This window comes from Sminthopsis crassicaudata, chromosome 3, assembly GCF_048593235.1.
Source record: "Sminthopsis crassicaudata isolate SCR6 chromosome 3, ASM4859323v1, whole genome shotgun sequence".
Classification (NCBI taxonomy): domain Eukaryota; kingdom Metazoa; phylum Chordata; class Mammalia; order Dasyuromorphia; family Dasyuridae; genus Sminthopsis; species Sminthopsis crassicaudata.
In genome coordinates, this window is record NC_133619.1 from 211,279,670 (window position 1) to 211,296,500 (window position 16,831).

The 16,831-nt window shown below is 35.6% G+C and overlaps 1 protein-coding gene across 8 annotated transcripts in view; it reads right to left on the reverse strand.

Annotated features, from left to right (window-relative positions):
- PPEF1 (protein phosphatase with EF-hand domain 1) overlaps positions 1–16,831 on the reverse strand; it is a 157,106-nt gene that overhangs the window by 10,614 nt on the left and 129,661 nt on the right. For all 8 annotated transcript variants that reach the window (XM_074299878.1, XM_074299876.1, XM_074299873.1 and 5 more), the window contains one exon: positions 6,793–6,899. In XM_074299878.1, the coding sequence (XP_074155979.1) occupies positions 6,793–6,899 (107 nt within the window). The remainder of the gene's footprint in view (positions 1–6,792; positions 6,900–16,831) is intronic.

The following is a 16,831-nucleotide window of genomic DNA, read 5'->3' on the forward strand; positions in this document are numbered from 1 at the left end:
CATCTTGAAGAACAAAAGAGCAAAAATATCAAGGGAATCAATAGGGGAAAAAAATGTAAGGGAAAATGGCCTAACAGTACCAGATCTGAAATTGCAAAATGGTCATCAAAACAATCTGTACTGGCTAAAAAAAATAGAGTGGTGGATCAATGGAATAATGAACAGTACTAAATAACCATAATAACCTCATATTTGATAAACCCAAAGACCTAAGGTTTTGGGACAAGAATTATCTATTTGAAAAAAATTGCTAGGAAAACTGGAAACTAATTTGGTGGAAATTAGGTATGGACTAACATCTCACAACATATATCAAGACAAAATCAAAATGGGTACATAATTTAGACATAAAAGGTAATATCTTTTTCTCAAATCGATTTTCTATAAACCTTCTTGACTGCCACATTGCCACTCTTGAAGGTTTTTACCCTGGGTCCTTAATTTCCTAATTAATCATTTCCTCCTCATTTGGGACCAGTATTTTAGGAAAAATTTGAGCCCTGCTTCATATCCCTCTTGTTTGGACTGTCTCCAGATTTCACTTTTTTTATCCTGTTGAAGCAACCTCTCAAAATTCTTCTTTTCCTTCCAACATCCCCATACATATTATCTTCTCTCACTAGAATGAAATTTCCTTGAAGGGGGGAGCTATTTTATTTGCATTTGGACTTAGCATGGCATAATACTTACATACTTAATACATAATAGAAATACTTAATAAAAGCTCTATCTATATTCTGTTTCTGTATATCTACTTATATATTTCGCTGTGTCTGCCTATCTCTTATATCCTCTCTGTGTGTCTCTGTATATCTCTGTCCATTTGGCTATTTCTATATATCTATCTCCATGAATGACTATTTCTCTATCTATGTTTCCTTTCAAAGAATTTAGATATAGATGGATGATTAAAATTGAATACTAGTTTAACATAGGCCATCTTACAGAGCATTCTAAAAGTTGCCCTTTCTGGTCCTGGTAAATCATGTGGGACCTTTGGAGTCTCTCTCTAATTGAGTCGTGACCCAGTTCTGAAAGGAATTAGTGTTCTGGTATAATAGGGCAAATCCTGAGAAGTATTGTTGTTCTGTGACTGTTAAGTAAAAAATGATACAGCTTCCAGTTCAGTTTCTCTTCCTCCAACTCTCCAGCTGGCATTATACAACATTGTAACTTTTGGGGAGTAATGGGCTAATGCTCCTCCCTAGAATCATGATTACCATGCCCAAGAGATAATTAATAAAAGGGAAATCATTAGAAACACTTTTTTTGTTTTTCTTTCTGATCTTTAATAAATGAGTATCTATTCTGAGATGGACATGTCCAGGACTGGCAATGACCTTGTAAGTTTAATAAATTTAATAAGTTTAATAAGTTCCCTTTAGGTTGTAGCTCAATGGTTGCAGGGGAGGAGACCTCAGAAACTATTCTTGAGCTCTTAGAGAGGGCCTAAAGGAGATAATTGGTCCAAGTCTGACCAATACAGAACAAACAGACATGTACTTCAAGTTGTTTGGATGCAGCAGAATCAAAGTGAAATGCAAGATACCTAATTAGCATTCCAGAAAATTGCTTTATGTTCTTTTGAAGTTAATTTATCATCCTCTAAGTATATATAATAGTTATAAAGTGAGTTATTTAATATTGTTTCATGTTGTTTTGTTAATTATTAAGACTTTTAGGTTTATTTTTTTTTCTCCACAGTAGTCCCACATTTGATTATCTTCTTTTTAAACTTCTGTTTGGGAAAAGTGAATATAATAATAGTTCTACGCCACTGCCACTAGGTCATTGTAGTGAGGTTCAAATGAGATAAAGGGTAGAAGAAAAGAAAATCTAATCCTCTCATTAATGGTTAGATACTCTATAACTAAAATTAGTCTAAGTTAGTCCAGTATATGAATGAATTTGGAAAGGATGGGAATTGCATAGTATCCCAGCCCTTATGGGTCCAGGTGTGTGTCCTCAATATTAAAATTGTATGAAAATGTATCAAATAACATGAGATGTTTCAATGAAGTTTATGATTAAGGATAAAATTAATGGCATAGATAATAGTTATTTTAAGTTAAGCTCCCTTGTTATTTCTGCCCCTTTGCTACAAGCTTTCCTCAAAACTAAGTTATAAAAACATAGTATTAGAAGAAAGATCAGTAGCCTAGAAAGATCACCTAGTCTAACCAAAAGCTATATATGTCTCCTCTATAATATCTTCAAGTGATCACCCAGCCTCTGTTTGAACATCTGCAGTGATAGGTAAATCACATCCTGAGCAACCTATTGCTTTTTCAAATAGCTTTAATTATTACAAATTCTTTCTTCTGTTGAGTCCAAAATTTCTCACCTGTAACTTTACTTCCTTTGTCCTAGTTCTGTCCTCTGGAATCATAAAGAATAAATAGAATGAAGCTTGTACATTATATCCCTTAGTACTTTTAAATATTTAAAGGCAAATATCATTTCCTACCTTCCCATTTCTACTCCTACACATTCTTTTGTTTTCTACATTCTCATTCTTCCAAACTTTCTGATTAATCAAACAACAAGCATTTCTTAAGTGTCTACCATGAGCAAGGTCATAGAATCTATTGGGTGGAAAGAGGAGAATCAGAAAGGTGAAGCTTGAAGTGTTTTTGGAAGGAAGGAAGGAATTATATGAAGCTGAGATGGGGAAGGAATTCACAAAATCCAGAAATGATGTATCATATAGGAGGAACAAAAAGGTCAGTTTGGCTACATTACAGTCAGTTTTTGTGAAAGAGGAGTAATATACAGTGAGGCTGAAAAATACTCTCACAGTGTGAGCTCCCTAGTTACGCCTGGTTTGGGCATGTTGGAATAAAGATTCCTGATCAGTTTTGCATTACTTTAGATGATTTGTGTAGATATCTAACAGCTTGTATTTCAAACATGCTGTAGCTTGTTCATGAATCGCCTTAAATTCTGATCATCAGTTGTCTTCTTAATTTTCTCTCTCACAGAACTTATCACAGGTTTCAATCAAGATCTCTTTGTAGGTAATTCCAAAATTTTACATCTTTAGTCCTAACATCTCACCTTCTCCTAGTAACTTATCTTCAAGTAAGATACAGGAGCATTTAGATATGCTTAACCTGAAAACATTCTTTTTTTCCTTCCTTTTCCTATTCTTTTTCTCTTATTTATCCTGTCTTCCTTTCTAGATTGTAAGATGTATCCTGAGGGAAGGAACCCATTAGGGTCAGGATGATAAGAGCATTACAGTAGAAAGATGTTGGATTTGGAGTTAGAAAGAAATACTAGAATTTAAATCCCCCATTACTCATTCACTAACAAGAGTTAAGTTTTAATTAAATTCTTTGAGACTCAATTTCTTCATCTATAAATTTAGAATAATAATACCAATAGTACTATTACATGTGATTAGTACCATCTACAAAGGGAATCAAATGAAACAATTCACTTCAACAACGAAAATTCAACATGTATTTCTTAAAAGTGCTAGATACACAAAGATCAATACAGAAAAAAGTTTCTGCCCTCAAAGAACTTATATTTTATTGAGTGATAAATTATATTAAAAATAAATAAAGTTAAGATATTTTGAGGTGGGATAGAGAACAACAATTATGGTGGTGAGAAAATTCTTCATTTTTCCTGGGATTTGACACTTGAGTGCCACCTTTAAGGAAACAAAGGATTACAAGAAATGGAGGTTAGGAGGAAGTGGATTGCCTAAACAAAGACAAAAAGGTTGGAGATACAATGCCACATTAGGGGAATAGCAAGTTGGCCAGTTTAAATGAAAGGAAGAGGAGTTAAAATAAAATAATTCTGAAAATGTAATCTGGAGCTTTAAATGACATGATGAAGAGCCTATATCTTCCCCTTTTTATTGTTTTGTTTTTTCTGGTTATACATGTACATTAATTTTTTAAATATACATTTCTTTATGAATCATGTTAGGAGAGAAAAATCAGAGCAAAAGGGAAAAACCACAAAGAGAAAAAAAAACAGAAGAAAAAGGAAAAAAATGAACATTTACATTTAGTCTCCAGTATGTTTTTTTAAATTGAAAGCAATAGGGAGCCACATAATATTTTTGAAGAGAGGAAAGACAAGGTCAGTCCTGTAATTTAGGAAGATAAATACGGTAGCTGCATGAAATGATAAATTGAAGAAGGGAAAAAGTAGGAGCAAAGAAACTGATTGGGAGATTTTTGAAATAGTCCATGATGAGTCTGAATGAGGGTGTTGAACATATTAAGGAAGAGAAAGATGTTAAGAGTTATTGTGAAGATAGAATTGGTACAACTTAGCAACCAGTTGTTATGTGAGATGTTTGTGAGAATAAAGAGTCAAGCATAAGTTATAAACGTGGTTGAGTGGAAAGGTTAGTGGAGCTCTCAAAAAGAAATGAGAAATTTGAAGGTAATAGATTTGGAAGAGAAAAATTGTTTCACTTTTTGACATTTTGAGTTTTTGATTCTAATACAACATTGTGGTGGAGATAGCCAGTAGGAGGTTGACAATACAGAACCAGAGCTCAGGAAGTAATGAGAGTCGCATAATGCAGATTTGGGAGCCATCCTGAAAAAGATCATAATTGAACTGGTAGAAACTTACAGTATTACCAAGAGAAAGGATATTGAAAAAGGAGAAAGGCCAGGATAGAATTTGGGGAAAATCTATGGATAGCAGTAAGAAGCTGATAAAAAAAAAAAAAAAAAAACATTGAAAGAAACTGGGGAGCAATCAGATGAAGGAGAAAGCAGTGTCAGCAAAGTTATCAGTGAAGAAGTTATTGAGGAGAATGAGGATGGTTAAGAGCTGAAAAAAAGGACTTATTAAGAGATTGTGGGTAGCCTTGGAAGTAGCATATATCCCAGGAGTGAATTTAGAAGTCAGATTGCAAGGGGTCAGAAAATTAAGGAAGTAAAGGAAGTAGAGTCTAGGAGTATAGATGGCTTTTCTTAAGAGTTGGAAGATAAAAGGGAGAAGAGATTTAGGATGATGATTTGAGGAGAGATCAGAGTCAAAATTTTTGAGGATGAGGGAGACTTGAGAAAGCAATAGAAAGAGAATGATTGGGTACAAGAAAGAATGATCAAAGGAGAGAGCTATAAAATGAAATATGTATGTGACAAGAAGAACTGATCTTAGCAGAGGCTACTTAAAAAGCAGAAATCATTATTATATGATCTTTAATCTCTCATCTCACTGGTGTGGCTAGAACATGGGATACTGGCTTCTTTTCTCCTAATTTGGAGAGAAGAAGTTGGGAAAAGCACAGGATCATAGGATTATGGATTTAGAGCTTCAAGATCCCTTAGAAAGAATAGACTCCAATCCCCTTCCTTGACTCCATTTTACAAATACGGAAACTGAAGTAGTGAGAAATTATGTGACTTCTGAATGAAGTTCTATTTACATAATTCATATTCTTTCATTTTCTGAAAATGAAGAAAACTAATTAGATATTGTTTGTTATATATGCTACAACTAAGTTGTTACTTTAGGTCATCTCTCAAAAATCACATTTTAAAAACATCCTATTGATACCGAAATTTATTTGGAAAAAAATAGTCCTGGCTATAAGGTTTGTATTCTTTTACACTGAGATCTTTATAGTAACATCAACTTTGAAGTTAAAGGGGGAAAAGGGTTTGTTTGGTTCTGTGTTTGAGGCTTTTGTTGGTTTTTTTAAAATTATTTTTGGGACAAATCTTTATTTTCTATTTTAAAGGCATGGCATCTATATCTTCCCTATTGCTGAGTTTGAATGGTTGAAAAAATAAGAAGGAGCAAGCTCACATAGTTGTTTCAGGGCAGCTCGATGGTGTAGTGGATAGATGAAGTCTGGAAGACCTGAGTTCAAAACAGCCCTCAGACACTTAACACTTCCTAGTTGTGTGACCCTAGGCAAGTCAATTAACCCCAATTGCCTCAACCACAAAAAAAAAAAAAAAAAAAAAAAAAAAAAAAAAAGTTGTTCCTCTTCTAGCATGGTAGACTACATGTTTTTTTAAAAAGTAAATAAGTGCCATAGGGCAACAGATAGATCTCTGGTACCCCAAGAAAAGAATGACCCCTAGCTTTCTTTGAACAAACTGCTTTACAGAAGATCTAGATGACTATACTATCTATAAAGTGTTTTGATGAAAAGAAGGAATTTCAAGAAATAATGAATTTTGTCTTGATTAGTGAGTACCTATCTAGACTTCATTCAAAGCCTCAGATATGCTGTTCACCTTACTTTGGGCTCATTCTCTAGACTGTCCCACTTTTAACACCAACTGCCTCATTCTGAGGCTGATTTTCTATATCATCAGCTTTTGTTTTTTATCCTCTGGTGCTTAGCACAGGACATATAGTAAGCACTCAGTAAATGTTTTACCTAATTTTTGATCTTTCTATCCATCTAAGGAGAGGTAGATAATGTAATAGAGCAGTCCAAATCTGACCTCAGTCAGTTTATTAGCTGTGACCCTAGGCAAATCATTTGTTCCTTCAACTATAATATAGGGATAACAACCTCCCACAGTTGTGAGGGATGTAATTTTATTTATTTATTTATATTCTTTATAAAGCACATAGCACATAATAAGAGCCTCATAAATGCTTGTTTTCCTCCTTCTTCCTTTTTATCTCTCTCTTCTTTTTTTTTTTTACTGGATTACTTTCATTTCTAAAGAAATTGAAAAACTGAAATCAAAAGGAAAAGAATGAAGTTATCTATCTATGTGTAGATTGCTTTGTACAAAGAAACTGGAACCATGTAGTTTGGGATTTGGTTTTGATTTTGATTTTTACCTGTATCATTTGGATCATATTTTTGAAAAGCTTTTATGAGGTTGGTTTTCCGGCTAATCATTCTCTCTCCTAATATCCTGAAGGCAGCATTTTCAACGATATTCACCCTGTTTTAAGAAATAAATGATATCACTTATTCCTGCACATAGGCCAAGGTATTTACTACAGCTCACACCTTTATAAAGAAACATGAAATATCTTACTAAATTGTTTACAACCTTTGACCCAAGTATGTTACTAATATGGTTATACCCCCAAGGATATTATTGACAGAAAATAAACCCAAAACAACAACAATAAAATCAAAACTCACATAAGTCACACTGTTCATAGAAGCATTATTTGTGTACCAAAAATCTGAAACAAAATATGGATCCATTTATTGAAGAATGGCTGAATAAATTATGAGATATAAAAGCAATGGTAATAATAATGTTATTATATTATGATGACTGTAAAGAATTTGAAAGTCCAAATTGAGAAAGCAGACCTCTGATGCTGTACCCAAGGATAGCAAAGAAAGTGGGGATGAGACTTAAAGAAACGTGATAGTCTTTTGTTTTCCTCATAACTATTAACCATGTCAGCAGAGAAATGAAACATAATGTAGTTGAGAAAACAAAAACTAAACACTCAAATAAATGTGAAGCTTCAGAATTGGCCCCTTTGCCTTGGACTCTGGATAGACTTGTGGGACATGTGTTCCAGATTTGGGGAGGGGTAGTTTGTTCCAATTATTTTTATGATAACTGCTTAGTAAATACCTCTAATTAAAAGCTAATGAACTCAGGTTGAATAATTAGTATTAAGTAGATAATCAATCTGGAGCATACTGATGGGAAGTCTTAAATAAAATCCCCTCTAAATTGCTGAGGAGTCATTTACTCCCTTCTGTGGCTCTGACCTGCCAATGTTAGTGGAAATTTAGGGAAAGTAATTCCAGAGGGAAAGTTAAACTTGTAGAAAATGAAACATAACAAACACAAAGCAAAGCAAAAAGCACAAAGGTAAATGAACAATATATAAAATGGCTACAACATGTAAATAAAGTCAAAGTATAATGACAATAAAATTCTGATCAAATACAATAGTAAATGTTAGTATCATATTGACAGAGTTTAAGGATTTATCTTCCCTTTTTGTTTGATATTAATAATCTTGGGGGTGGGGGAGAGAGAGGGAAAGTAGAATGTACTTGTTAAAGCAATTGATTATTACAATATTGTCAGAAAAAATTGTATAAATAAAATAAAAAATAAAAACTTTACATTGATGTGTTGTTTCACTATCACTTATGAGTTTTCAAAATGAATTACACAAATTCCTTTATCCTGCTTCAAATACTTGACCCCAGGAGCATTCAGCTATTTAATAATATTTGTTAGGTAACCAATCCCCTCTTCCCAACCTTGCCCCCAACTACAGTACTAAATGACAGAATGTTTGAGCTAAAAGAGACCATTGAAATCATTTAGTTCAACTCCTTTCTTGCACAGAACAGAAAACCTAGGATGTAAAAAGTTGTAACATGTTCAATGTTACTTAGCTAACAAAGTCAGAGCCAGAATTTGAGGATGGTGAGACAGTAAAGAGGCAAGATTGAAAGTGAAAGTGATAAGGTCAGAAAAGAGATAGCCCAAAATAAAAATAATTAACAAGAAAATTCTTGTCTTGGGAGAGGTTAAAAAGAGATAATTTGAGATACAAATGATTAAGAGAAATTCCTGTCTTATTTACAAATATCTCCAGAACCTCTTGGATAACATCTCTGTGCAAACGTTGTTTAATGACCCTAGTTATGTATAAAAGGAATTTCTAAAATTGTTTTCCTCGAACTCAGTTTATACCTGCCTTGTGCCCACTAACTGGAGTCCCCTTGCCAGGCAGTTTCGCCTTTCTGGAGGCCAAATGCCTGTCTATCCCTTTACTATCAATAAAGACTTTGTTTTGATACAGCATTGATAGCAAATTCATTCACTACTGGACCTGCCCTTGGGTTACTTTGGGAAAAAGAAAGGTGATCAGACCACAAGGAGAAGAGCTGATCCATCTTGGCTTAGAGCCCCAAATTACTCCTCATCATTTGGTGGCCCTCGAATGGAAAATTTTATGGAGGTAAGATGGAAATATCTTCTTTTTATAGCAGGGGGCAGTTCAAAAATTCCTAGGAAATAGTGGCCTTGAACTGCGGGGAGCTAGAAAGTTCTGAGGATCATTTGGCTCAGAACGCTGGGTGAAAACGAATTCTTGTTTTTGGACAAATAATTCTCCTGTACAGAGACAGGGGGGCATTTGTGGAATCTGACAGAGATGTCTGATCAGGTTGAGCTATAAAAGTGGAAATTTTCAGGCTTATGTGGTGGCAAAAATAGGTCAACTCTTCTCCTCCATCCCTAAAGATTCACCGCTGGGATATCTCTAAGAAACTCGGCCTCAAAGATTTAAAATTAAAAATTCTTATTCACTTTTGCAACTAAGTGTAGCCCCTCTATAAACTGGAGAATCAGGAGCATTGGCTTATTTTTGGCTTAATTAATTTCTCTACTATTAGGAAATTAGATTTATTTTGCAGAAGACACGGCAAATGGTCAGAAGTTGCTTAGGTACAAGCCTTCTGGGCTCTCTACAGGGATCCCAAACTGCGGTTAACTTGCAGGATGTTTCTGTCTAAATTTACCGAGAGGGAACTGGGGAGAGACGCTGATCCCCAGTAGGACCCTCCTAATTTACCAGAGCTGATCTCTGGGAATACTCTAATGCTTTGTCCTTCTCGGCAGAGAAGTGGTGATCCTTTCTCATTCTGCTCTCTCCCGGCTCCGAATCAGGTTCCCCAGCACCACCCTCTTACCCCTCCCACGAAGCCTGACTCTACTACAGCTGCAGCCCAGGACTCTGATTTAGCTATCTCTAAGCCTCGCCTCCCCAGAGAAATGGCCAAGCTCTTTGGGGGAAATGACTAGAGTGCAAAGGCCCCTCCCTTTCTGGGATTTTTCCCACATAATAGAGAAACTTATTGAGGGGTTTACAGCCATTCCTTTTCTGCTCAATCTGTCCTGTTATCTCTTCTTATCACACAATACTGGAGATAAGAATGATCTGGGACCTAACACCGAGGTTTGCTAACATGACTGGGAGGTACCAGGCAGGGGCCCTTGCTATTCCCTTTGAAAATCTCAGGGGGAACTATGAAGAGGGGAGTGGGGACATAGAAGAGGGGAGTGGGGACAGAGAGGAGGGGGAGTGGTGATACAGAGATGAGGGATCACCTGTCCCATTGAAGGAATGGAAAAGGGGAATAAAAAGCAGATAGATTACGAGAAGCTTGCCCAAGCAGCTGATAAGAATCCTACTTTATTTCAGGGTCACCTTGTAGTGGCTATTGGGGAATTCACTAACCTGCTCCCCACTTTTCTAGAGGGGATTGCTGTCATTGCCATGCATTTTATCAATGTCTTCCCCAGATATAAGACTAAATCTGCAGCAATTGGCTCTAGAATCCCAGAATTCCAAAACTCAAATATTAGAAGTCGCCTTTGGGGTATGTAATGATAGGGATCAGGAGGAGGACGGAAAGGTCGGAGCAAAGAGCAGACAGCAGTCAGATTCTGTCTACCTCTATTCCCGTGGGCCCCAAAGTTTGTGCTTCAGATGCAGTCAGCATGGCCACTGGGCAAGGAATTGCCCTCTGACTCTAGGCCCCTACCCTGAATACAAACGGAAAGGACAATGGAAGAGTGACTGCCCAGAGAAGGGAAGGACCATGGGCTCCAGCCTCACCCCCCCAAGCCTCTCCAGATTTGAGGTGGCATGCCCCTGGACCAGGCCCACCTTTTTCTATCAGCAAAGCCAAGCTGCCCGGGGTAAATTTGGACTTAGCCGGTACACCAATCTCTTTTTTTCAAAAGGAAGCCTCTTTTTGTTCTGCTCCTCCATTCAGGTCCTACTCGCCCCTCCCCCCAAAGGTGCTGGAATTGAAGGGAAATATAAAAATTATTTGGAAACTCTCCTGCCTTGCTGGCTCGGGGACCTCATGTTTCTAACTATATATGATAATGGGAAAAACTAGGAGCTCAATTCTCTCTGCTTAAACCTCCAAATAATAACCAGAACCTCCCACATTATCTGGAAATCTGGGAGGAAATAGAAGTTTTAAGAACAAGGATTAAGAAATTTGGGAACTGGTTATTTGAAAATTCGTTTGTGATTTTAAATTTTTTAACCTGTTGTACTAATTTGTAAGTGAATGGAACTTGGCTATTTTAAACTGACAGGAAAGTTTTCCCTTAAAGCAGTCTTTAGAGCCTGCTAGACTAAAGGACAATAAAACCTTATCTGATCGAAACTCTGGTAGTAGAAAAACATTTGATTATGGAAATATAATTTTGCATGGTAGATTGTTTATTCTGAGTATAAAATCTTGGAATTTGAATATTACATTTACAGCTAAAGAGGTTTGAAAAGAACAATAAAATTCAAACTTAAGCCTGAGCTGAGTTATAAAAGCAGTCTAGACAGATAAGAGAGGGATGCTAATTACTGTTAGTCAAACACTCTGGCAGGAAAAAAAAAAAAAGTTTGGTTTGATTCGGTTTATTTGTTAAAATAAGTCATACTTTAAATCCAACTCTGCTGGACGTGTACGCTTTGTGGAGTTTTGAGCTATTCACTATATAGAGTTAATCTTACAGATTTTGAAAGAGGAATGCAGATTTGCATGATTTTTAAGCAATAAGAGACAAAATCACGTATAGGTTAATTGAGTGAATATTTGTTTCTTGATACATAAGGGTTTTCTTATTTGAGAAATATGGTCATAAATTGGTAGAAGTTTAATTGTTATTTTTAAGAACTTCTTTTATTCTTTTATGGGGTATTTGGACATTCTGTATAAGTTTAAAACATATAAGTTTAATGGATTGTATTGTATTGGGTCATTCTGAGATTATTCGAAGAGCAAATAAAACAGTAGTTCTTTTTCTTTGTCCTTTTGAAAATGTTTCTGTTAAAGACAATATGCAATTTGGGATATTTTTCTATGTAATTGGTATTTTAAAAGCAAACTGAATTGTATGTATAATGCTCACATATGAAACATCTATTTGGATGTGATAATTGTTTAAGTTGTGACCTAATTAGAATAAATTCCTTACTATTATCAATATAAGGTTATGATAAATATTTGTTTAGAATTTATCAGAAATCTGATTGATGGAATCTGTTAGTGGGAATAAAAATTTTCTTGAGCTTATAGTTAATTAATTAATATTCTTGCATTTTTCTGCCTGTAACTGATTTTTATGATCAGAGCATTGGTCAATAGAATTGGTAATGCAATTCAATTATGCCATACTTTGCTATTTTCAGTCTGATTACATGTAATCATTGTATTCTAAATGCTTGGGCAAATAAGTTTTTTTGGCCTGGTCATTTGTCTCCTATTGGATATTTGTGCTTTGTTTCTTTAAGGTTTTAAATGATAAGAGGACAATTAACAGAGGTCTGTGAGACCTAACTATTGTTGAGACTTGAGATTACAGCCTGATCTATAAAGCAAATTCACTTCTTCACATAGTTTTACAACAGTTTTGTGGACTAGTCTTTTCTATCACAGGTTGTTCTAACCTTTATTTGTTAGATTTATGTTTTTGCTCTAGATTTTGGTCAAATTACAGATATTGACTGGCTTCTGGGACCTAGATCAGTTTTGATCAGCTTTGTCACCACAGCACACCCACCTTCTGCATGGAATGCAGACCAGTTCTTAGGAATCTCCAATCATATCTCAGCCTGCATCAGCTTTAAATGAGATCATGGACGAGACCCTGCTTCTAGTGAACTTTGGACTAATATGGAGGACTTTGGGAATGATAAATGAATGACTGTTAAACCTTGTCTAGGTTATCAATTACTGTGTTTAAAATTTGGAATGGGAGTTGTTAAAACCCTATGGCTAACGATTTTTAGATCTCAACTCTCCCCTGCTCCTCCCCTCCCTTTTTCAAAGCCCCTTTCCAGCAGGAAGCAGCTAGATGATCTTCAACGCCCATTTTCCCCAAATTACTCCTTATCATTAGGGAATGAAGTCTGAATGGTTGATAAAATAAAAGGAAAACAAAAACAAAAAGGCAGAAAAGTAGTTAAAATTTGTGTTATACAGCTAAAATTTGTGAGGCTTTTAGTTAGTGCTTTGGTAGAAATCAGTTAATTTCTGAAACCAATTAAATTGAGACAAGAAGAAAATAGGTTTGTATTTTAATGAGGATAGACAAGCATAATAGGGACCAATCATTGGAACATATACAAATATTCTCTGCCAGTCCAAGCTGCCACATAGAACCTGGCCACATGAAGGGAGGGATTTATACTATGTCTTCTAATCAGCTTTTAAGATGATACAGGAGTTATTAACCCAGAATTTGGAAAGTATACATAAAGACCCATTTCATTGCTTACTTTCCTTTGTGGCTATGAGATGATAGGAAGATTTTGAGCTGCCCCTGGGAACTAGATGGTGGGACAAACAGTGACCTTATTCTCACATGACCATAAAGGCTGTGAGAATTTGTCCCCTTCTGTCTCTTTTGTGTTCTTTCATTCCTAATCTGAGATGAACTAGAAAGCTAAGGTGAAATTGTCTAGATTGTGACTCTCTTGAGTATGGACAGGATAATTAGAAGGTAAAAGTGTCTACAAGAGTCATTAACAGAGTCCCCCAAAGCAGGAATGGCTGACCCTTAATAGAAATGTCTAAAACCAATTAAAAAAGACAATCATTTGAGGAAGACAGCTGCTTAAGTGAGTGTCTTCTTGTGGCAAAGATAATTTCTAATTCTGGATTCAAAGAAGACTTAGAACTTGGAAGCCTGGCTGATAGACTGAAGTTACTCCTAAGGGAACTTAAGAACATTTTCAAAAAGGAAGAAAAGGACTTTATCAGGTCTCAAACGTTTCATTATCACTTCTATGTAAGAGTTGTCCTTCTTATTCCAAGAGGACCAAAATGACATTACCATGTTAGATTTGAGTTACAGTATGGCTGTAACACTGTAACTCAGCCAATTGTGGCTAATCAGACCAATATGAGCTCAGAATGCTCTGCCACAAGTCGGACACAAATAGTCCCTTATGAATATTTGGAGTAGCTTTTCTAAATTTGTGCATCTCTTATTTCTTTTGGGCTAATTCAATTCTGCTTTGCTTATAGAGCACAGTACCCTCTCTGAAAAGGGTACACCATGCTGGGCCATTGTCTCCCATGTCATACAATCGATTCTAAAATCCTTAAGAGAGACCTTGAGAGTGTCCGTGTATCACTTTTTCTGACCACAACAGTTGCCTTGTGTGAGTTCTCCATAAAATAAATTTTTTTAGCAAGCATTCATTTGACATTCGAACTATGTAGATGAATGCCAGATATATTCACTCCTAGTCTCTCTCTTGAGTGCTAATTCCACACTACAAAACTCCTATTTCAAACTGAATGCTTCATGCCCATCTCAAATTCAACATGACCAAAACAGGTATCATTAAATTTCTCCATAAAGCTGTGCCACCCCCATGGCTATTTATTATTGTTAGGGTAAAAGAATGTTCTGTGTTGCCTAGGTTCACTATAAATTGATTCTATATAATCTTGATATTCATTGCAGCAAGGGAATCTTCTTAACACTGCTTTATTGATTTAGCAGTCCACAGCACCTTTTCCAAATGTTTTCATCTCTCCTCCCACCTTCCCATCTGAGAACCTCTTTTCATACTTCATTGAAAAAAAACTGAGGTCATTTAAAAAAGCTCCCCCCTCTTCTCTCCTCCTTTTCTCATCTCACCCATCTTTCTTTTTTTTTTAATTTTTTTTATTAATTTTATAATTATAACATTTTTGACAGTACATATGCATAGGTAATTTTTTACATTATCCCTTGTACTCTCTTCTGTTCCGAATTTTCCCCTCCTTCTCTCCACCCCCTCCCCTAGATGGCAGGCATTCCCATACATATTAAATATATTATAGTATATCCTAGATACAATATATGTGTGCAGAACTGAATTTTGTTGTTGTTGTTGTTGCAAAGGAAGAATTGAATTCGGAAGGTATCACCCATCTTCCAAAGACAGTAATGTGGTACTAGACTTGGAATCAAAAAACCTAGCACCAGACACTTTTTACTTCCACAACTGTAAAAATGGAGATAAGAAGAGCAGTTATCTCCCAGGGTTGTTGTAAAGCACTTCCCACAGTGTCTGGTATATAATAGGTTCTATATAAATGTTAGCTATTATTGTTGTTACTGTTGTGTTTACAATACATATATTGTCTCATTTGAACCTCATAATATATAAGATAAGTGCTATTGTTATGCCCAGTTTTTGTTGTTGCTGTTTTTCCCAGTCATGTCCAACTCTTTGTGACCCTATTTGGGGTTTTCCTGATAAAGGTACTGAAATGGTTTGCCATTTTCTTCTCCAGCTCATTTTACAGATGAGGAAACTGAGGCAAACAGAGTTAAGTGACTTGCCCAGGCTCACATAGTTAGTAAGTGTCTGAGGCCAGGTTTGAACTCAGGAAGATCAGTCTTCCTGACTCCAGGCCTAGCACTTTGTGTACTATGAGCCATCTAGCTGTCCTGGTTCCCCTAGTCCTACATTGGATTAAAATCCAGTGACTTCCCTTTACCTTTAGGTAAATTCCTTTAGGAATAACTATAAACTCTTCCTTTGGAATTTTCACAACCCATTTTCTATCCACATAATATAATACCTTAATGTACATTTTCTCCTTTCATATGCTCTGCCATCTAGTCAAACTGGCTTTACTGTTTCTCATATCTCTTAAAATCAGATTTTTCTTCAAGACTCATTTCTCACACCATTTTCTCCATAAGAACTTTGCTGATGTCCCAAGCTTCAAACACTTCCTGTTCCTATCACTAATGTTTCTATTTTGTATATACCTATTTGCAAAGCCACATTGTTTTCATTGACATAATAGAAGCCTCTTGAGGGTAAGAACTACTTCACTTTTTCCTTTGCATTTTCTTTGCCTGGCATAATACCTAGCTGCAGCAAGAATATCTGGGATACTAAGTCTCAAAATGAATTGGGTAGTAAGTGGTCTGCTAAATCAATAAAGCAATGTTAAGAGGATAGTCTAGTTGCAGAGAAGACCAGTTAATATCATATAGAATCAATTTATAATGGACCTATTCATCATATAAGATTGTTTTACCCTAATACTAAGTAATTTTAGGGGAGGCATAACTTTACAGCTTACTTGCTGTAAATATTCCTTCCATCACTGCAGCTTATAACCCAGCCCCAGAGAGTTTCTACCACCTGGTCTCCATCTTTCCTTCTAAGAGGAAGCTATTTATATGTAAAGGAATGGGAGTTGAGATAGTAGGGAAAAAAAAGAAGAAAAAATTGTGGGGAATGTGAAAAAAGGAGTGATAACGGTAGGATCTGGACACACAAAGTTAAAATTCATGTACCATGAATTTGTAGTAACTAAAATCAGCTCCATTTTGTGACTTTCTCTTAGTAATGTAAAACAATCCTAAAGTAGAAGAGAAGTTAGGTGGTGGAGTTACCCAGGGATTCTCAAGTTGGTAATGGGAAGTCAGGAGTAGAAGAAATTAAAAGATAGTAATTTGTGAATCATCAAAACATGAACTCCCTCAGTTTCCTTTCTTCATTCTTCAAAACTTTTCAGCATTTTTATTCCTTTTCCTCTTTCTTTTATTAGGGAAAAACCTATTCACTAAGACTAACCTTTCTACATGTACTCTTCATCCATTTTTCTAAGATTCTTATCCAACAGTTGTCCCCTCTATATTATATATCTTTAATTTCTCCATTTTTATTTTTCCTTTTTAAATTTTTTTTCCAATCAGATAAAATCCTCTTTTTCTCTCCTTCCCAATCCAACCCTGCATCAAGATTAAAAATAAAAATAAACCCCCTGTTACAAACAAGTACAGTCAAGCAACAAAAACAAATTCCTCCATTGGTCATGTCCAAAAAAAAGTCTCATTCTGTACTA